The 22932-nt window shown below is 38.6% G+C and overlaps 1 protein-coding gene across 7 annotated transcripts in view; it reads left to right on the plus strand.

Moving 5' to 3' along the window:
- The window catches only part of SH3KBP1 (SH3 domain containing kinase binding protein 1), a 446742-nt gene extending 424067 nt beyond the window's left edge, over nt 1-22675 (plus strand). For all 7 annotated transcript variants that reach the window (XM_020989928.2, XM_020989930.2, XM_020989932.2 and 4 more), the window contains 5 exons: nt 12673-12782; nt 14725-14853; nt 18160-18434; nt 19926-19989; nt 22302-22675. In XM_020989928.2, the coding sequence (XP_020845587.1) occupies nt 12673-12782; nt 14725-14853; nt 18160-18434; nt 19926-19989; nt 22302-22343 (620 nt within the window). In that variant the 3' untranslated portion in view covers nt 22344-22675. The remainder of the gene's footprint in view (nt 1-12672; nt 12783-14724; nt 14854-18159; nt 18435-19925; nt 19990-22301) is intronic.
- The last annotated feature ends 257 nt before the right edge of the window (nt 22676-22932 follow it).

Genomic DNA, 22932 nt, shown 5'->3' on the forward strand with positions numbered 1-22932 from the left:
TTTTAAAATGTAAAATCTATTCTTAGCTCATGGGGCTGGCTGTAGTTTTCTGACTCCTGCTCTGAGGAATCACTTTATAGCCATCAAATTAACAAAGATAATAAAAGATGAAAAAAAAATCACAGTGAGTAAAACTGGAAAAGCAGACATGGTAATGGATTTTTGGTGGAGCTCAGAATTGGTCCAGCCATTTTGGAAAGCACTATAAAATAAAAGTAAAAAACTACTCTCACCTTTTGACCCCATAATCTCACTATTAAATTTATCCTTGAGGAGCCTATTGAAGGAAGTAAAGACTTATTTGTACAAAATATGTTTATAGGAGTGCTATTTGTGTTTCCTGGGCAGCTGGCACAATGGATAGAGTGCCAGGGCAAGAGTCAGGAAAATCTGAGTTCAGATCTGGCCTTAGGCACTTACTAGCTCTGTGGCCCTGGACAAGTCACTTAACCCTGTTTGCCTCTGTTTCCTCATCTGTAAAATGAGCTGGAGAAGAAAATGACAAATCACTCCAATATCTTTTGCCAAGAAAACCCCAAATGGGGTCATGACTCATGAACAATAGCAATGTTTCTATTTCCAACTACAACTAGTTCAGAATGAATGGTATATGCCCTGTTTTTGTGTAGTAGATGAGTAAATTGTGGCATATAGATACAATGGAATTTTATTAAATGACAAGGAATAATAAATATGAAGAATTTAAAAAAACAACGGAAAGGCTATAGATTGATTAAAATGAAAAAAAACCCAACCCACATCTAATATTGAACTAGCTCTGCATTCCTATTATAAATCCAGCTTGGTCATAGTGTATGATATTTGTTACATAGTGCCATAATCCCCTTAAAATTGTTGCACCATTATTTGTCAGGAAAATTTGTCTATAGTTTTCTTTCTCTGCTCTTTGTTTTTTCTCTTTCCGGTTTAGGTATCAAAATCAAATTTGTGTAATAAAAGGAATTTGGTAGGTAGGACTCCACCTATTTTTTTCAAACTGTATATAGTATTAGAATTTATTGTTCTTTAAATGTTAGGTAGAATTAACTTGTAAATCCATCTAGTCCTGGGTTTTTTTTTTCCCTTAAGGACCTCATTTGTGGCTTGTTCAATTTCTTTTTCTAAGACGGAGTTATTTAAGTATTTGATTTCCTCTTCTGGTAATCTGGGTAATTTATATTTTTGTAAATATTCATCCATTTCATTTGTATTGTCAGTTTTATTGGCATATAATTGAGAAAAATGGCTTTAATTTCATCTTCATTGGTTGTCAATTCCCCTTTTCATTTTTGGTACTGATAATTTGGTTTTCTTCTTTCTTTTTTAAAAGTCAAATTAACCAATGGTTTATTATATTAGGGATTTTTCCCCCCAGAAAACAAGCTCCTAGTTTTATTAAGAAAACACATCTAAAACAATATACACAGTAACTACAATTATATAAGTGAAGGAAATTTTCCTTTGGGTCTGGACCTGTGATGTTGTCAGTGTAGGGAACTCCCTTTGTGGTAATGCCTTTCACTAATGGAGACCATTATATAATCCTAAAGAGTTGCCTGGGAACACTGAGAGATAAAGTGACTTTTCCATATTCCCACAGTTGATAAGTGCCAGAGGCAGGATTTGAACCCAGGTCTTCCTAACTACAAGGCCAGCTTATTTATACCATTCCACCTAAAACAGTCTTGAGGATCAACCAAACTTTGGTTAAACAGAGTGGATGATGTTGGTATGACCTCTTTGAAACACGTCATTTTCATTTCACAAATGGGGAAAAACGAAATTGTACAGTTATGCAAATCACTTATTCATGTCACTTTTTTCAGGGATTACACCTTTTTTTTCACAAAGAAAACAAAGGAAAAGAAAATGATTTAGTCTATTAATTATGCTGTCTTCTGATTCTCCTTGTAAATTTACCTGTCGTAAGGTAAAACAAACTGTTACTTTTGCTAGATTTGAAGTTGGATGGTATGTCTATCTTTAAAACTGGTTGGAATTCAATATATGTTAATTTGTGGAGGCTGCTGCTAGTATTATTGTAAGTAATAACGTGGATATGATGGGATTGAATCATAATAAGTTGGAAATTATCTATATGTGGATATGTAAATGACTCTGTTCAGATTACATCAGTCACTGGTTTGAAAAAAGAACAACCCAACCTTAGAGCCACAGAGCTCCCTGCAGAAAGCACGTAACAAATTATTCAGGGTATGATGAAAAGATCGTCAATAAATGTAGATTTTTTTTATATTGGTCTGAGTTAACAGGAGTCGAAATGCAAGGAAAATGCAATCCATCAACATGGCACTGTGTAAAGAATACCAGCTTCTGGAGTCAAAGGTTCTGGATTCAAATTCTGCTGTAGCTTACCATCAGTGTGACCATGGACAAGTCATTTTAGCCCGCTGAGGGCTTCTCTTTCCTGATCTGTAAAATAAGTAAATTAGACTAGATGGCCTCCCTTCTGGCTTTAGATTTGTGATTGAATAAGGAGAGAAATTTTGGTAGAGGGTTAGTCTAGAGGAATATGGTAATTGTGCTGCAGATGCTAGGAATGGGAAGTGGGAGAAATGAAGAGAAAATCAATCAATCATTTATTAAGCACTTAATGTATGCCAGGCACTGCACTCTTAGATGGAGACTTGGGATAGTAGGGGAGGAAGGTCAGGCTTACTCTTCATAAGAATTGTCATTCTGAAAATAATAATAACAGTAATGCTCCCGCTATCACCAATAATAATTATCCAGCAATAGTAGCTGGCATTAATTAGCTAGCAACAACAATAATTAATTGTTATTCAGTGAGCCCATTTGGGGTTTTCTTGGCAAAGATACTGGAGTGAGGAAACTGAAGCAAACACAGTTAAGTGACTTGCCCAGGGTCACCCAGCTAATAATAATAACAGTTAGCATTTACATAGTGCCTTAAGGTTTGCAAAGTGCTTTAAATATAGAGAGTATTCTAAAAGTCTTAGTGTAGTTGTAATAAAATTATTAAAGTTATTTAATGTATTAAAGTTTAAAACGACACTAAGACTTTGGGATAACCTGTACTGTCTCCGTTGAACCTCACAAACAATCCTGAGAGGTATAGGAGCTATTTTGAAATATTTTATCCAGTCTAGTATTCTGTCTTTAACAAGTGGGATCAAGGGAAGGATTTTGAAAGGGCATAATAGACCTCCATCATGTTGCCTCAAAAAATTAGGCACATGCCCCAGATATCCCTAGCTTGTCTTAATAATGATCATCTGTAAATTCACCTCGATTTTTATCTAATTTACATAAATTTTTGAGCTTTCTGTTGTTTCAAAGCATTAAAATATATTTTATTAATTTATCTTGCTTTGAAAGACCTCAAAATTCATTATACCATTTTTTAAAGAAATACTCAGAGATGTCTCCTATATTAAAGATTGTGCTTTAAAAAATGCATTTGATTTTATTTTTTGTTTATCATCTTCACTTTTGGGAGATATCCTCCCTCATTTGCGCATAGCTTTACACAAAGAATTTTTAACAAGAGAAAAAAGAGCAATTCGACACAACTAGCCAAAACATTGGTGAGGTCTGACTGGTAAGTACAGTGCTTGGTATTCCCTAGCCCTTCTCAGAGAAAGGGAAAAGGCTGTTTTGTTTCTAAAAAGACGGAAATATTATTTTTACAATCTGTCCCACACACATATATCCATACAGTTTTTTCCCTTTTTTGCATTTAAGGTTAAGATCATTTTCACTTCACACTTATTTGGAAGTGAAATATTTGTAACACTTCTGATAGTCCTTGCGATGTGCAGACACTGATATCTCATTTGAGCCTCACAACAACCTTGGGAGGTAGATTCTCTTATTATTCCCATTTTACAGATGAGGAAACGGAGGCAAACAAAGGACTTGGCCAGGACCACACAGCTAGTATATGCGTGAGGCTGTATTTGAACTAACGTCTTCCTGACCTCAGGCCTGGAGGTCTCTCCGTTGGGCCACCTAGCTGCCTCAAGTAGTAACAAATAAAGCAGGTGTAAGTATAGGCCTCTCTGCCATTTTTGACATAGGAAGATGAGATTTGTCCTTACTTTTGTCACCTGTAATTAAAATGAAAGCTCTTGAACATGGCCCAGAATGTGATCGTTTCTTTGTTTGGCCATGGAAATAATTAATTTGGTGTCAGGAGTTCAGTCAAGGGAGCCTCTTCCAGGAATGAGATAATGTCAGTTGCACTCTCTGATTAATGTTACTTTTCCATTACCCTGTGATCCCCTTTCATCTGAGAGAAAGGTGGTATTTCTTTATGATTTAGCCGAAGTCCCTTGGACCAAATTCTTTTTTTATTGTCTCTATCTCAAAGGGCCGGATCTAGATATGGGACAGACCAAGTACTTTATTCAGTATTTTGTGGGATAACAGTATTTGTATTCCCAAAATCAAAAAGGTTTGAGTTTCTTTTGCTGTATCATGTAAACACACTTGGTATGCTTTTAGCATTTAAGAATTAAATATTGGGGAGAAAAGATGAATTTTAAATGCTTAAAAAAACCCACAAAACTCTTTTTCAGAGTAAGTTTATTATATCATCAGCAAAATTAACCAAAGATTCTGTACAGCTAATTGCATATAAAGGCAAGAAGAGAAAGGTTTACATGTATGCTCAGATTTCATTTGACATTTATTTTCTTGCAATGCCATCTTTACCCCCTCCAGCTGCGAGCATCAGGTAGGAGTGGTAAGGAGGGGGGGGCGCGCGCATTACTATATATTTACAGTTACCAGAAAATACCTAGAAAGATAACACAGCATCCCAGCAAGGATCTTCTACTTCCTTGGGAAGGAAGCAGCATGTATTCTAACCAAATAGCTTGCATCCTCCAGAAAGAAGTTCTGTATTTCTTTTCACTTTTCCAGTAGGCATGGAGATACTGTCCCTGCATCCATTTAGCCAAGAACTCATTCCCTTCTGTAAGATTACTGCCTGAAGTCTTCCATCTGTATATTTCCACCTACTCACTGTAGGTTTGTTAAGTGAGGAAGGAAAGAAATAAGCGGCTGGGTAAAGAAGGTCAGCAGAGCCTGTCAGAGAGTAATTGGATCTAGTGGTGACAGCTGGGTTAAGGTAGAACGTAACAGGCTAGCCTGATTTAGATCAACAGGAAGCCAGGTTACCTCATGCAAATCGTTTAACCTCCATCCTACTGTCAAGACGGAAGAGAGCCAGGAAGAAAACTGGAGAGAGACACAGGCCCTGGAGAAAGCTGAATGTGGAAACGCTGTGCTGCCATGTTGGGGGGAACTTCATAGTCAAAGAAACCTTGATGTGCCAGTCTATCCATATGCAGATAAAGAACTGATGGATTCTGAATGCAGATCAAGGCATATTTTTTTCGCTTTATTCTTTCTCATTTTTTTTTAGTCTATTTCTTGTTTTACAACTGACTAATATGAAAATATTTCTTACATTATAGCACATGTATAAACTATATCAAGCTGCCTACCATTTTCAGAAAGAGGGGAGGCAGGGAAGGGAGGGAGAAACATTTGGAACTCAATCTTGTGAAAATTTGTGCTAAAAAATTTCTTGAGGTGTAACTGGGAAAAAATAAAATACTATTAAAACAAAAAATTAGTGAATATAAAATATATTTATATAAATTCTATTAAAAAATTAGTTCTTAAACAAACACACATACAACCAGACTTTATAGCTAAAGATTTATTAAAAGTAAAACTGTTTTTAAAAAAAATACATTTGAGCAGAAGTCTGTTGTTTAAAGTGATACAGTATAGTCCTCACAGAGGGAAATCAAGATGGGTAATTGCCTTGTTTACCATTTAATTGTATAGAGCTTTTAATTCATGAGGAGAAATATAGCAAGTCTCATTGGTACTATCTACCTGGAACAGGTAAAATATTACCTGTGTTAATCTGAAAGAATGGGCAGTGAGATGCAGAAAAATATTTCTTATGGCTTTCCTACGTTTCCTGAGACTTTCTCAGATAATGATTGGTCATTATGACGCCATGAATGGACCATAGCTTAGCACACGGCCCAGAACCCCATTGAAGTACTGTGCTGCAATGGAAAGAGCACTGAATTAGAAGAGAGAGGATCTGGATTCAAATTCTGCCTCTCCCGCTGGCTTCCTACATGATCGTCTATGTCACTCTGTCTCTTAGACCCTCAGTTTCCTCATCTCTAAAATTGGGGGGAGTGTAGAGAGGGCAAGAACTAGGTGTTTTCTAAGGTGATTTCCAGCTTTGAATCTGTGATAAATCTCCTCTGTTCAGAATTTACTTTTCTCCAAAACTTCATAATTTTCCTGGAATAGAATTTTTAGTCAGTGAATCAGGCCCCATCTGTTTTTGATAAATAAACAAGTATTTATTTAATGCTTACTGAGTGCTCAGCACAGTACTTTTGTTTGTTTGTTATTAATTTATTTTTAACATTCACTTTTTTAAAAAAGTTTAGCGTTTCACATTCTTCCCCTCCAGCCCCTCCCCCACCCAGAGAAGGCAAGCGCTGTAATGCCCGTTATGTCTAGTACTGTCTTCTTGTGATGGGTTTTCCTGAGTTGGATAATGTGTTACCTGAAGGAGACAGTGTGATACATATCCAGTAGAACAGAGTGATAGATAGTCAGGAGGCTTCAGCTGTTAAAGGAAAGACTTGGCTGGATGAGCCTCTGATAACTCCTCTTATATTCACCTTGTATGATTCAGTTCACTCATAGACACAAACCTTTCTATTTTCTTTAATAACTTTTCCTACTCGGGGCAGCTAGGTGACTTAGTGGATAGAGTGCTGGGCCTAGAATCCTCAGAAAGGCTCATCACTCTGAGTTCAAATCAGGCCTCAGACATTTACTAGCTGGATGAACCTGGGCAAGTCACTTAAACTCTGCCTCAATTTCGTCATCGGTAAAATGAACTGGCGAAGGCAAACCACCTCAGTATATTTGCCAAGAAAACCCCAAATGAGGTCATGGAGTCACACAACTGAGCGATAACGATGACAACAACAAATTGGGAAAGAGGTTAACATTGTAGAATGGAAAATATTTCAGGTTCCGAGCAGTACTTTCTTGACCATCTTTATAAAGAATCTGATTCTGTAGGTTTTCCTACTAATATCCAAGAACTGTACCACACTGGGGGGGGGGGGGGAAACAACTTGAAATCTCCCCTAGTGATTAGCATACTTTAATTAGTGTTTAATGAAGAGTACATTTACAAAATACTCTCAGAAGTTAGCTTGTTTCCCCTATAAAGAAAAACTTATAAAGGAGAAGAGACAAGTGTTAATCCATTTTGCAGATGAAGAAATTGAGGCACAATGAAAAATTGTGACTTGCTTAAGTTAAGCATTTCTAGCCCTGTGATGCTAGACCACAAAAATGAGCCATGAAGAATAAGATGGGGGAAAAAAACTAGCCAAAAGCTCCATGGACAGAGCTTTTGAGGATGGCTGTCCTGATTCAGACATGTGACAGTCGCTTTTCCATGTTTTTACCATCTGTGCTTTATGTGGTATTTGCAATCATTGTGACTGGTCTGGGATCTCCATGGAAAATGATGGCAGATTTTCCAGTTGAAGTAAATGAGACTTAATCCTTATGGAAAACAAGCAAGTTTAACATGCTACACAGAGTGGAAAGGTCCCTTCTGAGCATACTTTGTCATTTGCAATATGAATTATCTTTGCTGTGTTTAAAGAATTTTTTTCTCCAAAGTATCACAAAAGTTTTGTTGGACAACTTTTCATCCCAATGAAGCCAGCTTGAAAAAGGATCCTAGTGTTCTTCATCTCAGTAATTTCATGATGGCTTATATATAGGCTTTGAAACCATTTTTTTACTAAGAGAAAAAATTCCCAGCTGTAATAAAAAAAAATTCATATCAAATTTCAGCCTGATCCATTTCAAAACCACGATGAAAAGTATAACATTTCCGTTCCGCCACAAAGGATTAGTAATGGAAAAATCTGCCTTCACTAGAGCTACCATAACACAATCATGGGGAACATGATTTATGCTTCAGTGATTTAAAAATGTGTGTATGTGGGTCTGGGTGTGCAATTGGATTGTTTCTCCTCCAATATTTCAGGAAGCAAGGATATATCACAGTTGGTAGTATATAGAAATATACCAATATAACCCCAAATTCATGTTCTCAGCAACTGGTCTCACACCTGAGGAGTCTTTCATCTGTTCAAAGCTGAACTGCCATAAATAAAGACATGTTTTTTTACACCCAAAGTCATAGTAAGTTATGCTGAAAGGATGACTTATGCGTTCAGGAGTGGCCCTCCCTGAGTGAGTCTCACTTCATGTAATTTAATTCATTTGATGATAAAAGGTTTTCCTTTTTTGGGGGAGGGGGGGAGGGGATTGGTAGTAAGAGATGGCCTAGGCTGCAGGTCAGATAATGTAGACACTGACACAAGCCGGGAGGAACAATAGGGGCTGTAGTTACTCTTTCTTTTGTCCAAGGATATCTTCTTATAATACCATGTGCTTCCCTCTTGCAAGTTTTTGCTTTTGCTGTTCCCCTTACTTGGAATGACTGCTTTTCTGCCTACCCATGCTCTATCACGGAATTATGAAATCATAGATCATAGAATTGTACCTTGGAGATCATCTGGTCCAACCCCCCTCATTTTACAAAGGTGGAAATGAGGGCACTGAGGTCGGTGGAGATGAATTGACTTGTCAAAGGTCCTAAAGTAGTAAGGAGCAAAGCCCCAGAGAAATGGAAATGGACCTTAGATGTTATCTAGGCCATCGTCCTCATGTTACAGACGAGGAAACTGAGGGTCAGAATGGCTAAATGACTTGTCCAAGGTTACATTGGTGCTAAGTGGCCATTAGAACCCCAGTCCTATGACTCCACATTAAATGCTGTTATTCTGACAGAAGTCCTCTGATTCAGAAATCCAATATTTTCTTTACTTCACCACACTAATTGATCTGCAGTTACTGATCTTCAATTTTCTTTCTTTTTTTCCTTCTTCCTTCTTCCTTCCTTCCTTCCTCCCTCCTTCTCTCCCCCTCTTTGTTTCTCCTTCTTTTCTCTTCTCCTTCCTTCCCTCCCCTCTTTTATTCCTTCCTTCCCTCCTTTCTTCCTTCCTTCCTCTGTCCCCTCTCCCTCTCTTCTCCTTCCCTCTTTTCTCCTTCTTTCTTCTCCTTCCTTTTTTCTTCCCTCCTTTTTTCCTTCTCTCTCCTTTTCTCTTTCTTTTTTTCCTTCCTTTTTCCCTTCCTCACTTCCTTCTTTCCTTCCTTCCTTCCTCTTTAGTAGAGAAGTCCTCTAAAAACAGTAGCCATATTGAAAAAAGCCTTTTATGCAAAGGATATAATCCATTATTTTCTTATTGAGAAAATTTGATAAGTCAGACAGATTATAGTGTGAATGTTGAAAATTGCTTGAGAGAATCATAGATTATACCTCTAGGGGCTTTCCAAGATAAGTTCTTAATCACATTCCTACTTGATGAGTCATTAATAAGCTAGAGCTTTGAGGTCTCACCTACCTAAGCCATCATTCATGGAAGTCAACCAAGGAAGAAAAACAATGGCATTGTAGTAGAGACTAACCTTTTCTTTAAGAAAAATTTTAAAAGTCAGGTTAAGAACCACATCAAACTATAACAAGTCCTTGAACTCTGAAAAGAATGTAATGTAGGTAAGGTTGAATGGGAAATGAGGGGGTAAGAAGGTCCATTGGAACTCACCCTAGATCCAGGGCAGAAGGAGACCATATATTGAATTCTTACAGTCTTTGAGAAGGAGTAGTAGGAACTCACATAAGAAATGCCTGAAGTAGAAAAATGTTGCTTAAATTGGTATACTACTACCCAGGTTCAAACTTTCTCTGAGTAGACCTTTGTAGAATCTACTCATTTGGTACTTCAGGCCTCAAATTGCCTCCAACCTAACATAGTACCTTGCATATAGAAGGTACTTAATTTAGTCAAACACATGCCTACTATGAACCCAACACTGTGTTAGGAGGGAAGGAAGAAAGGGAAAAAGGGAGAGACAGGAAGGAAGGAAGGGAAAAAGGAGGGAAGAAGAAAAGAAGGAAGGAAGAAAAAGGAGAGAAAGAGGAGGGGAGGGGAGAGAAGATATAAAGGTAGTTAACTACATCACATACCCTGCTTTCAAAATACAGTCTTATGAAGGGAATGGAGGCCTGGAGGAAGATAGGTACAAAAATAATTATGATATAATAGAAAATATAAGTGAAAATGAAAAAGTCCCGGAGAAGCGCTGTGAAAAATTTGAGGATAGAGAAATTAAGTCAACTGCCCCTTGGCTTTGAATCCAGCTTTCCAAAACTTTCTGTTCTCCTTAGTAGCAAAATTGGGAACAGGGACAAACTTCAATATCCCTTCAGTTCCAGTTTTGCTTTCCCTTCTTGCTTTCAGTGTCCCCCCCTTTTCGTGCTCCCTCATTCTACTCTTACTGCCTGGGGCCTCCTTTTGTGATGGCCTAACCAGGTCTAGACTTTCTTAATCACAGCCAACTATCAAAACATATTTTCTGTATTTCTTTCCTTTAGGGTCCTGTTAGGTAACTACCTGACTTCTCTGTTAAACCCATTTATTTTCAGATGTTGATACTGATACTAGATTAATGTATTACAGATGAAATTTAAACATTTCATTCAAAAGTGTGGGTAGGGGGTAGCATAAGAGGTTTTAGGCATACTAGCAGGGCCAGCAGGAGAGAGTTGAGGTAGGGGGAGGACATGGAGGCCTTTTTAGAACCCCTTACTTAGATAGTTGCTTTCTCCACCTCAAGAGAGAACCAATCTTGGAAAGAATTTGAGAATATCAAAGGTTTGCTCATCTCCCCGCACCCAAGGGTTTGTGAGACTGTATTAAGTTTTACACAAAAACCTTAAAAGCTTGTATAAAGTAATTACTTCATTGTTCATTTACCAGGGACGAGAATAATATAAGTTAACAAAATGTCAGGTTCATGTGACTGTAATTTATTAGCTTCTGTTGACCAATGAATCATGTCTGACTTTACTTAGCTCATTGGTGGCCAAACATGTTGTTCAACCCAAGCATCTTGTTAATAGGATAAGCCAGATTGTTATGACTGTCAACAAAAGAGGGCCAAAGTCACCTAACAGGTGACTTTCAACAAAAGAGGGATAAAGATTTATTTAGCAATTTTTTCCTTGTTTAATCACTGTATTTGAGATTAGAAAATCCAAAAAACATTCCACATCCCATCAAGTGACAAAGTGGTGTGTTCCCAGGCATGAAGCAGATTGTGCCTCTGGGCCCTTCTCTCCCTCTCTGCCTATCATTTCTTCATCAGCTCAGATGGATCACAGACACATCCACATGCACTGCTGTTGTTTCTTTTTTCCCCCCTGAGACTATGTAGAACCATTCCCTTTTCAATCTACCTTGCCTTCCAAACCTCTCCTATGCCCCTTTTCTCAGCAGTATGTATTGGTGTTTGTGTGTATGTCTCACTACTACCACTTGATGAATTGAAAGCTCTTGGGAGGCAGGATCTGTGTCATTGCTCGTCATTTTAACCCCAGTGTCTGGCACAGTGTATTGTAGATGCTTTAAAATGTCAGTTCAATTGCATTAAAGACTTTACCTCAAAATACTTTTGAAAGATAATGTAATTCCAGAAATCAGAAGGGGAACCTAGTCCAGATGGTCTGTGCTGGGCACGTAGTAGATGTTCCATCTTATCTCCCATCAGTCCACAAGATGTTTATTGAGTGCCTACTGTCTACGTAGCTTACAAAGAGCTTGTAGTATAGCTGGGGAGATAAAAACAGACTCATATCCATGAAAAATTATATAAAAATACAATGCGTTGTAGGACAAAATACAAAGTGAGTGATGGGCTTGGGGAGACATTAATGACAACACAACCAGATGGATTTCCTGGGTCTTCTACGAGATTGCCTTTTGTATTCTGGAATCAATCACTGGTAATCAATATGCCCTTCACTATGGTAACAGCTTTTGGTAGCTGCCTTTTCTATTGATGCAACCAGAACACTCCATCTATTAAATGTTACCTTTAGTGGTGAAAAAAGAGGCTCTAAGAGCAATGCCCCGCTTTTTTCTACAGCTGTTCTAAGATTTATGGAAGCAGCTACGTTCATGCTGAAGGAAAATTCATGCAGTGCTTTTCTTTCCCTGCAATAGCTTGCTAAACTGAGAGAGAAAATTAATTCGGTCAGTTCCTGTAATATTTTTGCTGCAAGGCCCTCATAAGTGCCTGAATAGCTAGATAGATAAATTATAAGTAAGTAGGTAGATAGATAAATAGATAAGAGCATTTACTAAGTGCTTACAATGTGCTAGGCAGTGTGCTAAATGCTGGGAATACAAATATAAGCAAGCCAGATCATCTCTACCATAAAAGGGCTTACATTCTAATGGGGGAAAACAGCACATAAGGAGGTGAGAAGTGGATAGAGAGGTACCTGTGCCAGGAGGGGTGAGGCAACAGCCAGGGGTATGTAGAAGGTGCTGAAAATGAGTAGAGTCAGTCTGAAGCTAGCACTTCATATGGGGGTGGGGGGGTGTTTCTTTGTGACATATGAAGGTGCTCTCACTCCTTTTTCTCTTCAGCTTTTTTTTCCCTGTCACAGATGTTTTGTTTTTGTTTTTGCTTTTATTTTAGACCTAGAAGGTTTTGACTCTGTAGTATCATCTACTGAGAAGCTGAGTCATCCCACAACAAGCCGACCACGAGCCACTGGTAGACGGCCTCCATCCCAGTCTCTCACATCTGTAAGTGTCTGCTAATTGTAGCTGCCGTTCTTCTCTGACTGTGAAATCAGAGATGGTCTAAGACACCTCATTGGAGAGCTAGATGTTTATCTGAAACAGATTGTGATGGGTTAACTAAGCAGAAGTACAAATGAAACATGTTAAATCAGATCGTTTTCTGCATATGATTTTCTATTTTTTATGTGTATCTGTGAGAAGAAAAAGTGCTGCGGTCCTCTTTCCCACCTCCCCTCTTCCAGGCCACATACTCCTCTGATGTCATCAGAATGAAAAAAATGATTGCTAATAAAAGGGGATTATAGATTTAGAGCTAGAAGGAGCCTGAGAGACCTCTTGTCCACACTCATTTCACACACACACACACACATACACACATACACACACACACACACACACACACACACACACACACACACGCACGCACACACAACCACAGCCACCATTATCACCAGTTTTACTGATAAGGAAACTGAGACCTAGGCAAGTTAGATCCATAAAGTCTAGTGTAAGGATTCTTAACCTGCAAACTTTTTTTTTTTAATTTTGGTAACTGCATTTCAAATAATAATTTCAATAATTGGTTTCCTTGGTAATCCTATATATTTCATGCATTTAAAAACATTATTCTGAGAAGGGGTCCATCCATGGGCTTTACCAGACTGCCAAGGGGGTCCATAATATAAAAAAGGTAAAGAATCCTGGCCTAGAGAATCATGGTTCTAGAACCTCTAGAACCCCTACTGCCCTTAAATTGCCCACATACTCATACCTACAGAGAAAACCTATAGGCACTATGTAAGACAATTATTTATGTCTTATACTGGTGAGTGGCTTTGAGTTGGGAAGCATGTATGTATACACACATAGAATCATAGTTTTAGAACTCAGAGACTTCAGACGCTGTCTAAGTATAGGGCGATTCTTATTTTACAGATGAGGAAACAGATTCAGGGAAACAAAGTGACATCTGGAAGGAAGGTATAGATAGGAAATGGCAGAGCTGGTATTTGAACTTAGATCCTCCCCTCTCACTTCCTCTCCCTCTCCCCCCCCCCAATTTAGACTATTGGGATTGTCATGTATAAGTCATAGGACTCTGAATAAGCCGTTTCTGGATAAGCTTCAGTTTCCTTAGCTGTAAATGGGGATAATAATACCTGTAGCACTCACCTCATAGGGTTTTGAGGATCAAATGAAAAAAAGTTCTTTGCAGACCTTAAAACATAATATCAATGTTAATAATAAATAAATCCAGAATGATGGATCTATATTGGCAAAATGACCAGATCAGTAATATTGAAAGAAATGTAAGGTTAGGGAACAAGTATGGTACAATACGTAGAACCCTAGAACCAGAGGACCTGGGTTCAAATACCACCTGTGATGCTTTCTTCCTGTGTGACTTTGGGCACATCCATTAGCCTCTCTGGGCCTCAGTTTTCCTCATTTTTATGAGGGGGATGGACTAGATGACTTCTGAGGGGTCCTTTCCAATTCTAAATCTGTGGCCCTAAGATATCCAATTAGTTGTGAGTTTGCCATTATGATGGGAAAGATCCTCTTCTGTCATGCTATTGAAGAAAGCAAGGAGAGGTTCTTTCCTCAGGTGACATGTCCAAGACAGAGTTCTCTTTGGGGTACTTCAGAACCTTAAGAATGTAGAGAAACTGGATAAATTTCAAAGCAAAGCATCAGAAATAACAGGTAGAATTGGAATAATTCACAGAAGCAACATCCTTTAACCAATTTAGACGAGACGTTTTGGGGAGCCCTGGCTTATTGTTCTGGTTTTGCTGTATGACCTAAGCCTTACTTTGCTCATCTGGTAAATGGGGATAATCCTGCTTGCCCAGCCTCACAAAGGCCATGAAAATGAAAGACCTTACCTGACACATCCATGATGCTAACAGGATTTTCTTTACTTTCTCTGTGCCTTACCTAGTCTTCCCTTTCAAGTCCTGATTTCTTTGACTCTCCAAGCCCAGAAGAAGATAAAGAGGAGCACACTTCCCTTGCACACAGAGGAATAGACGTGTCCAAGAAGACGGCAAAAACTGTTACCATATCACAGGTAAGGGTATGAGCACTTGTGACGTGCCTTTGTGTTCCTATTCTCTCACCCTTGTCTGTGTGCAAGGACTCTAAAGACATAAATTAAAGTGAACAGGAAATGTAGGCATGGGGAGGGGGGGGATGCTCAAATAGTATTGATTGATTTAATCATCAATGCAGAGAGCATCTCAGTGGAATGTTATTGACCCCCTGGGAGCTTTACTCTCCTAAGTTCAATCACTTGTTTTCCACACGATTTCCTCCTGTCCCCCCTCCATAGGCGCAAAAACTACAATCTAGCAGCTCCTAGAATAAATCCATAAAATGCTTTGCCTTCCTTTTGCTTCTTTCCCAGGAGGCCAAACAGTCCCTCATGCACAAATATTTGTCAGGTCATGAGATATTTTTGGAAAGGTCCGCCTTTAAATTAGTGTAGGGGGCCCTCCTGGGAGGCAGCTTGGGCTAATGATGGATACAGGGGTGACCTCAGTCATGAATACCTTGGTTCAGGGCTTGCTTCTGATACTAGCTGTGTGACCATGGGAAATTAGCTTAACCACTCAGTGCCCTCAGATATTAAGACTACAGATTTCTGGGAATTTGCTCATCTGCATTGTTAGGTGGAGTTTCCTCATAGGCAACTAACAACGTATTCTGATCAGTAAACTCAGAGGTCTGGCCAAAAATGGGGGCAGGCTGTTAAAAGAAAACAGAACTAATATTCCCATGATAGGAAAGAGTGATGAATTTGAGGATGGATTTTAAGTGTTTTAAGTTTTAGGTGGATTTTAAACCTTTTATTTTGGTGGTCCTTCTTTAAAATACCCATTTTCTAAGATGGTGTGAGCGATTTAAAACAGCTTGTCTATAAGAAATAAGGGAAACCAGTTGTATCCCCTGTGAATGACCAATAAGATATGTGTATGAGTAGTATGACCTTATAGTACCCATCCCCTACTTTTTGATCCAGTGACAGTGGCCTTCTGGCTGTTCCTCAAACAACACACTCTGACGTTCCATATCTTGGCTCTGGGCATTGTAACTGGCTGTTTCTCATGCCCGCAATGGTTACCCTCCTCATCTCTGCCTCCTGGCTTCCTTGGCTTCCCGACTGAAATCCATTCTTCTAGGGGAAGCCTTTCCTGGTCTTCCTTAATTATTGTGCCTTCCCTCTATGGATTATTTCCTGTTTATCCTGTACGTAGCTTGTTAACATACTTATTGCATGTTGTCTCCCCCCATTATACTATGACCTCCTCAAGAGCAGGGACTGTCTTGCTTTTCTTTGTATTTCCAGTGCTTAGCGTAGGGCCTGGCACATAGCAAGCTCTTAATAAATAAATGCTTGGCACAGTAACAGCCATCTTGTGCGATGACTGACTTTGATAGACTTAGCCCTTCTCAGCAATGCCAGGATCTAAGACGTCTCCAAAAGTCTCATGATGGAAAATGCTATCCACATCCAGAGAAAGAACTATGGAGTTTGAATACAGATCAAAGCATACTATTTGATCTTTTTTCTTCTTCTGTTTTATTTTGTTTCTTCTTTCTTGTGGTTCCTCTTATTGGTTATAATTCTTCTTTACGACATGACTAATGTGAAAATAGGAACGTATATGTAGAGCCTTTATCAGATTGCATGCCATCTTGGGGAGAGAGGGGGAGAAAATCTAAAACTCAGAAGCTTATGGGTGTGGCAGATAGAGCACTGGCCCTGGATTCAGGAGGATCTGAGTTCAAATTTGGCCTCAGACGCATAACACTTACTAACGGTGTGACCCTGGGCAAGTCCTTTTGCCTAAGCGCCAAAAAAAAAAAAGCTTATGGAAATGAATGTTAAAGTAAAAATAAATTAATTAATAAAAATAAATAAATAAGTGCTTGTTGACTGACTGACAGACTAAAGAGCATGCAAGGGTGGGGAACCTGCAACCTCAAGGCCACATGTGGCTTTCTAGGCCCTTGGGTACAGCCTTTTGACTAAGTCCAAATTTTATAGAACAAATCCTTTTATTAAGGGGACTCGTTCTGTGAAGTTTGGATTCATTCAAAGGGCTGTACTTGAGGACCTAGAGGGCCACATGTGGACTTGAGGCTGCAGGTTTCTCACCCGAGTTTAATCTTCTAACCATTCTGGCATTCCTGGGAATATGAACCAAGATAAAACTAAAATGTTTACTTATTAAAATAGAATCACGACCTAAAGGCTGCTATCTCTTACGTGGATTAGAAATTTAATTATGAGCATACATGTTGAAGCATTTTTGAGAGTAATATAAAGGCAATGAACATTTCTAAGGGATTTTCCTTTTTTGTGTTTTCCAGGATTGTGGTATATGAATCTTTTAAAATAGCTCCAATCTAATGTAACATACATAAATAATAGTCAATTAGCATTTACTAAGCAGCTACTGTGTACCAGCTACTCTGCTAAGTGCTGGAGATACAAAGAAAGACAAAAACGCTCCCTGCTTTTGAGGAGCTCACATGCTAATAGGGGAGACGACATGAGAAAACAACTCTTTCAGACAGCATATAGTCAGGATAGACTGGAGCTAACATAAGCTGGCAGTCGTTAACATTACCAGGGCCTAGGAAAGGCTTATTGCAGAAGATAGGACTTTAGATGGGACTTGAAGGAAGCCTGGGGAACCAGGAGGCAGAGGTGGGGATATAGAACCTTCCAGGAATGGGGAGCAGCCAGGGGAAATGCTCAGAAGCAGGGATATAGTATTGTGTTTAAGGTACAGCAAGGAGCAGACTGTCTCTGGGTTGCCGACCACATCTGAAAAATATGGAATGCTTCGGAAATATGCATGTCAGAGGAGGAGGCTTGCAATTTATTAATTATACCATTTTATATGTTTAATATGATCATACATGTGTAACCTATATCAGATTGCATACCAGCTTGGGGAGGGGGGAAAATTGTAGAATTCAAAATCTTATAAAAGCAAATGTTGAAAACTAAAAATAAATAAATAAAAAAAAAACATTTCAAAGTTCCTTTAAATAATAAATCTAATATAGGATTCAGTTTCCTCTCCCCACCCACCAAATTAGCTATTACTTACAGCAAGGTAAGCCTGTCCGAGGGTTTGATTCCATAACTTTCAAGCGTGCCTTTGGTGACATCTAGTGGCAGAGTGGGCTTTCCAGTTTTCTTATCGTAGGAACATGGGATGCCTTTACTATGTGCCTCTGAAAAGGTAAGAGGTTTGAATAAAAGACAGTACAGTGGAAACCTGTGGCTACGACTGTGTCCTAGTAGACCAGAGCAGAGTGGGATCTGATCACTGGATTTTTTCTTCTTGGTTTCTGATAGGTATCCGACAATAAAGCCTCCTTGCCTCCAAAGCCCGGGGGGATGGCTGCTGTTGGGAGCAGCACGCAGACGCCACTCTCTTCCTCGTCCTCATCTTCCCTTCACTCATCGTCTTTGGGAACAGCAAGTCACAGGTCAAACTCCCCTTCTCTGTTCAGCATCGAAGGAAAGCCAAAGACTGAGCAGTTGAGCTATGGTCAGTCAGCGGTGGAAGAACTTAGGACACAAGTAAAAGAGTTGAGGACCATCATTGAAACGATGAAGGACCAGCAAAAGTGAGTGTTCCAGAGGTCACCTGATTCTCCTTTTCAGGGGTTTGGTCTTAATCCTGGGGTTTTCTTCCTCCCTAGAAAGTAAAGCCTTAGGTTACAAATTAGCCAGAACTTAGATAAGGTACAAAACCCAGATTGGCCTGGTGGCTTGGTATATCCCAAAACTCTGAAACATTTTCAGGACCTACTAGGCTATCTTTGAATGGGGGTAGAAAGAGGCATCCAGGCTTGACAAGTACAATACTAGAATATGAACAAAGACATTAAAGAAAAAGAATGTAAGAAAAACAAACACGTAAGATGAAAACACATACACAAAAAGAATAATAATTGCACATAGGTCTGAGTCCTGTTATTTACATATTGCTAAACCTACCCCCAAAAGATGTGTATATTGACTTTACCAAAGGAGTTACCCACAATAGCCCTCCTTGACTATGTGTGTAATATGAATCTGCTGCTGCCATTGTCTCCCTGGTTTTAATCTTCTTGAGGTTGGATGTAAGTTATTTTGGTTCTGTTCTCTTTGCTCTGTATCACTTCTCTTTCTCTGACTTCTTCATGCTCACCTTTTCTTAAGGCCCAATAATAGTCTATTAATTTATATGTCATAATCCGTTCCACCCTTCCCCAGTTAATGGTTTCATGATTTTCTGCTCTTTTCAATAATACTACTAGGAATATTTATGTTTTAGGTAGGGATTCCTCCACTCCCCATTTTAATACCATTGAGATATAGTCCTAGTGGTGAAAATTATGATAATAAGTGAAAGAGCACGCACATTTTTGTAACTCTCATTATGTAATTCCATATTGCCCTCCTAAAAGACTGGAAAGTATCGGTGGTCAAATAGTGTGCCTGGTTTTACTATATTTGTGCCTGCATTGATTGAATTTTTTCATCTTTTTGTTGTCTTTGACAACTTGAAGGGGGAGTAGAAACTCAGGCTTATTTTAATTAGTATTTGTGATTATGAAAGTTATAGAATATTTTTATGAGCTTTTGGATAGTTGGATTTATTTTTCCAAAGATTGCCTGTTGGTGTCCTTTGACTCTGTATCAAATTACAGAATGACTCTTAGTCTAATAAAACTCTTACTCATACAAATACCCACTTTTTGACATACTTAATAAGGGACTATGTGATGATCAATGAAATGCCCCCAATAATACTATTTTTTAAATTAAAAACCTATGTGAAGAAAAGATGTAGCTGTGGAAAGATTTAATACCTTTCCAAATAAATATGCTATTTTAATTAATGTTTAAACAGCAATTTGGTAAATATGTTGTTAACAAAGGTACATTATAAAGGTACGCAGGAAATCACTCTTGGCTATGTCATTTAAACTTAACCAAGGAAAATAAAATGTATCATTTGTTTGTAAAATATTATAGTGTAGGGAGAATTTAAAACATTCCAGAGCAAAAGAAATATTTCAATTTAAATAATCCAGACTCTTTTTAAAAATCCCATTTCTTTTCCATTTCAGAAGAGAAATTAAGCAATTATTGTCTGAATTAGATGAAGAAAAGAAGATTCGTCTTCGATTACAGGTATGTGGCAGCACTTTCTGTGGGTGGACTTTAGGGACATCTTTGGGGAAGTAAAAAGAACTGGGAGCCAGGTAACCCCAGTTCTAATTGTGACTGATGCTGTATGATCTTGAGCAAATCACTTAACCTCTTTCAGGCTGAGTTTTCTTCATTTCTAGAATGAGAGGGTAGACTAGGTGATTTCTGAGGTCCCTTTCAGACCGTAAGTTCTTTGCATTTGGACAAATATTAGTCCCAGGACTTTTATTTGAAAAGTTATTGTTCTTTCTCTCTAAACTAGAAAATGTCTTCTTTTACTGATGCCAATTAATTTTTTAAGATTAATATAGGATTATGGAGTTCCCTTCTTTGGAAATTAATAAATCTTGGAAGAAGCTGACTTAAAAGAAGCAACAAAACACCCCCCAAAACTCTGATGCCTTGTTTGCAATTCATTCTAGTGACATTCTAGGTGACTGTTCTGTAAAGAGTGCTCTCCAGTTGTGGGGCATGGTGGCATAAGCCTGTAATCCCTGACTGGTGGATTGTTTGAGGTTGAGGGTTCTCAGCTTTAGTGGACTAAAGTCAATTGTGTGTCCATACTATGTCTGGTCCCAGCGCCCAGGCTAAGGAGAGAGGTGAGCCGGCTTGGTTGGAAATGGAGGGGGTCAGAGTTCCTGTGCCAGTCAGTAGTAGGAATGGGCCCATGAGTGGCCATGGCACTCCCAGCTTGGGATAAGATAGTGACACCTAATCTAGAAAAAAAATTTTAAGTTCAGTTTCAGGTGATGTTCTTATAGGCACCCCAAGAAAATATTACACTGGGAAATTCCCTATGATAGCCTGGTGGTTTCTGTCACAATGGTCTTTGGGGCCCCAGGGATATGTCCATCCATACTTAAAGTTGTTTTTCCTTTGCTGTGTTAGGCCAGGCTTTTTCAACTCCTCGGAGAATGAGCATTTAACTGCCCTCTCCTGGTAAACTCTGAAATCACAAAAAAATGAGCTTAGCAGAAAACATGAGAAATTCTAAGAGAAAGAGGCAAACTCTTCATTAACTTTGAGTGGAGTCTCTGGTAGGTGCTAGAAACAAGACTAATCTAAAATTGAAGAGGAAACTAGAGCTGACTGGAGCCAGCAACAGTCACTGCTAAGTCCAGCCTTATGTTGCAGTACATCCTGTGTGGGCCACTAGGTGGCGCCATAGTGCAGCGTGCCAGGCCTGGAGTCAGGATGGGGATGGTGTCTGCTGTGTGCCACGCAGTGGGCTAAGCCCTAGGCATACAGTGAAAGGGGGGAAAGAGTCTCTGCCCTCAGTGAGCTCACAGTCTAATAGGGGAGACAATATGCAAACATCTGTGTACAAATTATACACATATAGGATAAATTGGAAGTAATCAATAGAGGGGAGGCACCACTAGTATTAAGGGGAAATCAGAGAATATGAGGCAGCAGAGTGGCACAGGAGATCGAGCACCAGTCCTGGAGTTGAGAAGACCTGAGTTCAAATCTGACCTCAGACACTTATGAACTGTGTGACCCCGGGACAGTGACTTAGCCTCTGTCTTCCTCAACTTTCTCATCTATAAAATGGAATAATCCCAGAGTTCTTACGAGGACAAAATGAGAAAATCGAGTCAGCTGCTGGTGCGGTGGATAGAATGCTGGACCTAAAGTCAAGAAGTCTGATATCAGATGCTTAGTAGTTCTGTGACCCTGGGCAAATCACTCCACCTTGGTCTGCCTCAGTTCCCATATCTGTCAAATGACAATAATAATAACACCCAGGATTGTTGTGAGGATCAAGTGAGATCGTATTTGTAAAGTATTTTTCAAGCTTTAAAGTATGTTATTATTACTATTATCAAATGCATACCAATATATTATATATACTATTTTTATTTAATAATACAAATTTGTTGTTGTTGTTCAGTTTCACTCACGTCTGACTCTTTGTGATCCCGTTTGGGGTTTTCTTGGCAAAAATACTGGAATGGTTTGTGATTTCCTTCTCCAGCTAATTTTATAGATGAGGAAACTGACCAAAAAGGTTAAGTGAATTGCCCAGAGTCACCCAACTAGTAAGTGTCTAAGGCGGGGTTTGATTTACGGTCTTCCTGACTTCAGGCCCAGTACTCTATCAACTGCGCCGCCTAGTTGCCCCAATAGTATAAATATCTATTATGTTATATAGTAATATGCAATGTATACCATATATACTAATATAATTGTATTATATTAGTATATATTGTTGTTATTATTTAGAAAAAGTTTCTTGCAGAAGGTGGTCTTCTTATTTTCACATGACTAATTTGGTTCCTTTTTTTTTGTAGATGGAAGTTAATGATATAAAGAAGGTTCTTCAATCAAAGTGAATTCTTGATAGATGAAATGTTACGTTATTCATCATGAATCTGAGACTCAGATTTCTGCCCCAGCCAAAATAACTTTGTGCCAAATGATTTAAGGTTTGCCTCGACATTTCCCTGTTTGAAGGATTAGCACAAAATGTTTTGAATAGCACAACACAAAATTCCATCCAAGAGGAAAGACTTCCCCTGTGGTGTGGTTGTGACTTAAAACTGAGTGGATTGTGCTAACAACTTCTCTACTTCAAGACCACAAGTGAAATGAAAACTCAGGCAGTTTAGTCCATAGTGGTACTATTTTGATGATATTTTCCATAAATAAAATGTATTTCAGATTATTGGTTTACAAGCTTTATAATTTTATGATTTTTTTAATCGTCTTTTGTCACAAATTCCTATAATGTTTGTACTACATGTAGTTAGGAATGAATGTTTATTGTTCTTTTTGCTTTGGATAGAAAACAGCCTAATTTTAATTTTTGTCTTATAGTTTAGGATTCTCTTACATATGCAATTTTATGCCCCCAAACAAACTATCACCTTGGAGAGAAATTTTAGCTTATGTATAATAGTGTATTTAAAAAAAAAAGGATAA

Source organism: Phascolarctos cinereus, unplaced genomic scaffold (assembly GCF_003287225.1).
Source record: "Phascolarctos cinereus isolate Bilbo 61053 unplaced genomic scaffold, phaCin_HiC Scaffold_726;HRSCAF=1367, whole genome shotgun sequence".
NCBI classification, from domain to species: Eukaryota; Metazoa; Chordata; class Mammalia; order Diprotodontia; family Phascolarctidae; genus Phascolarctos; species Phascolarctos cinereus.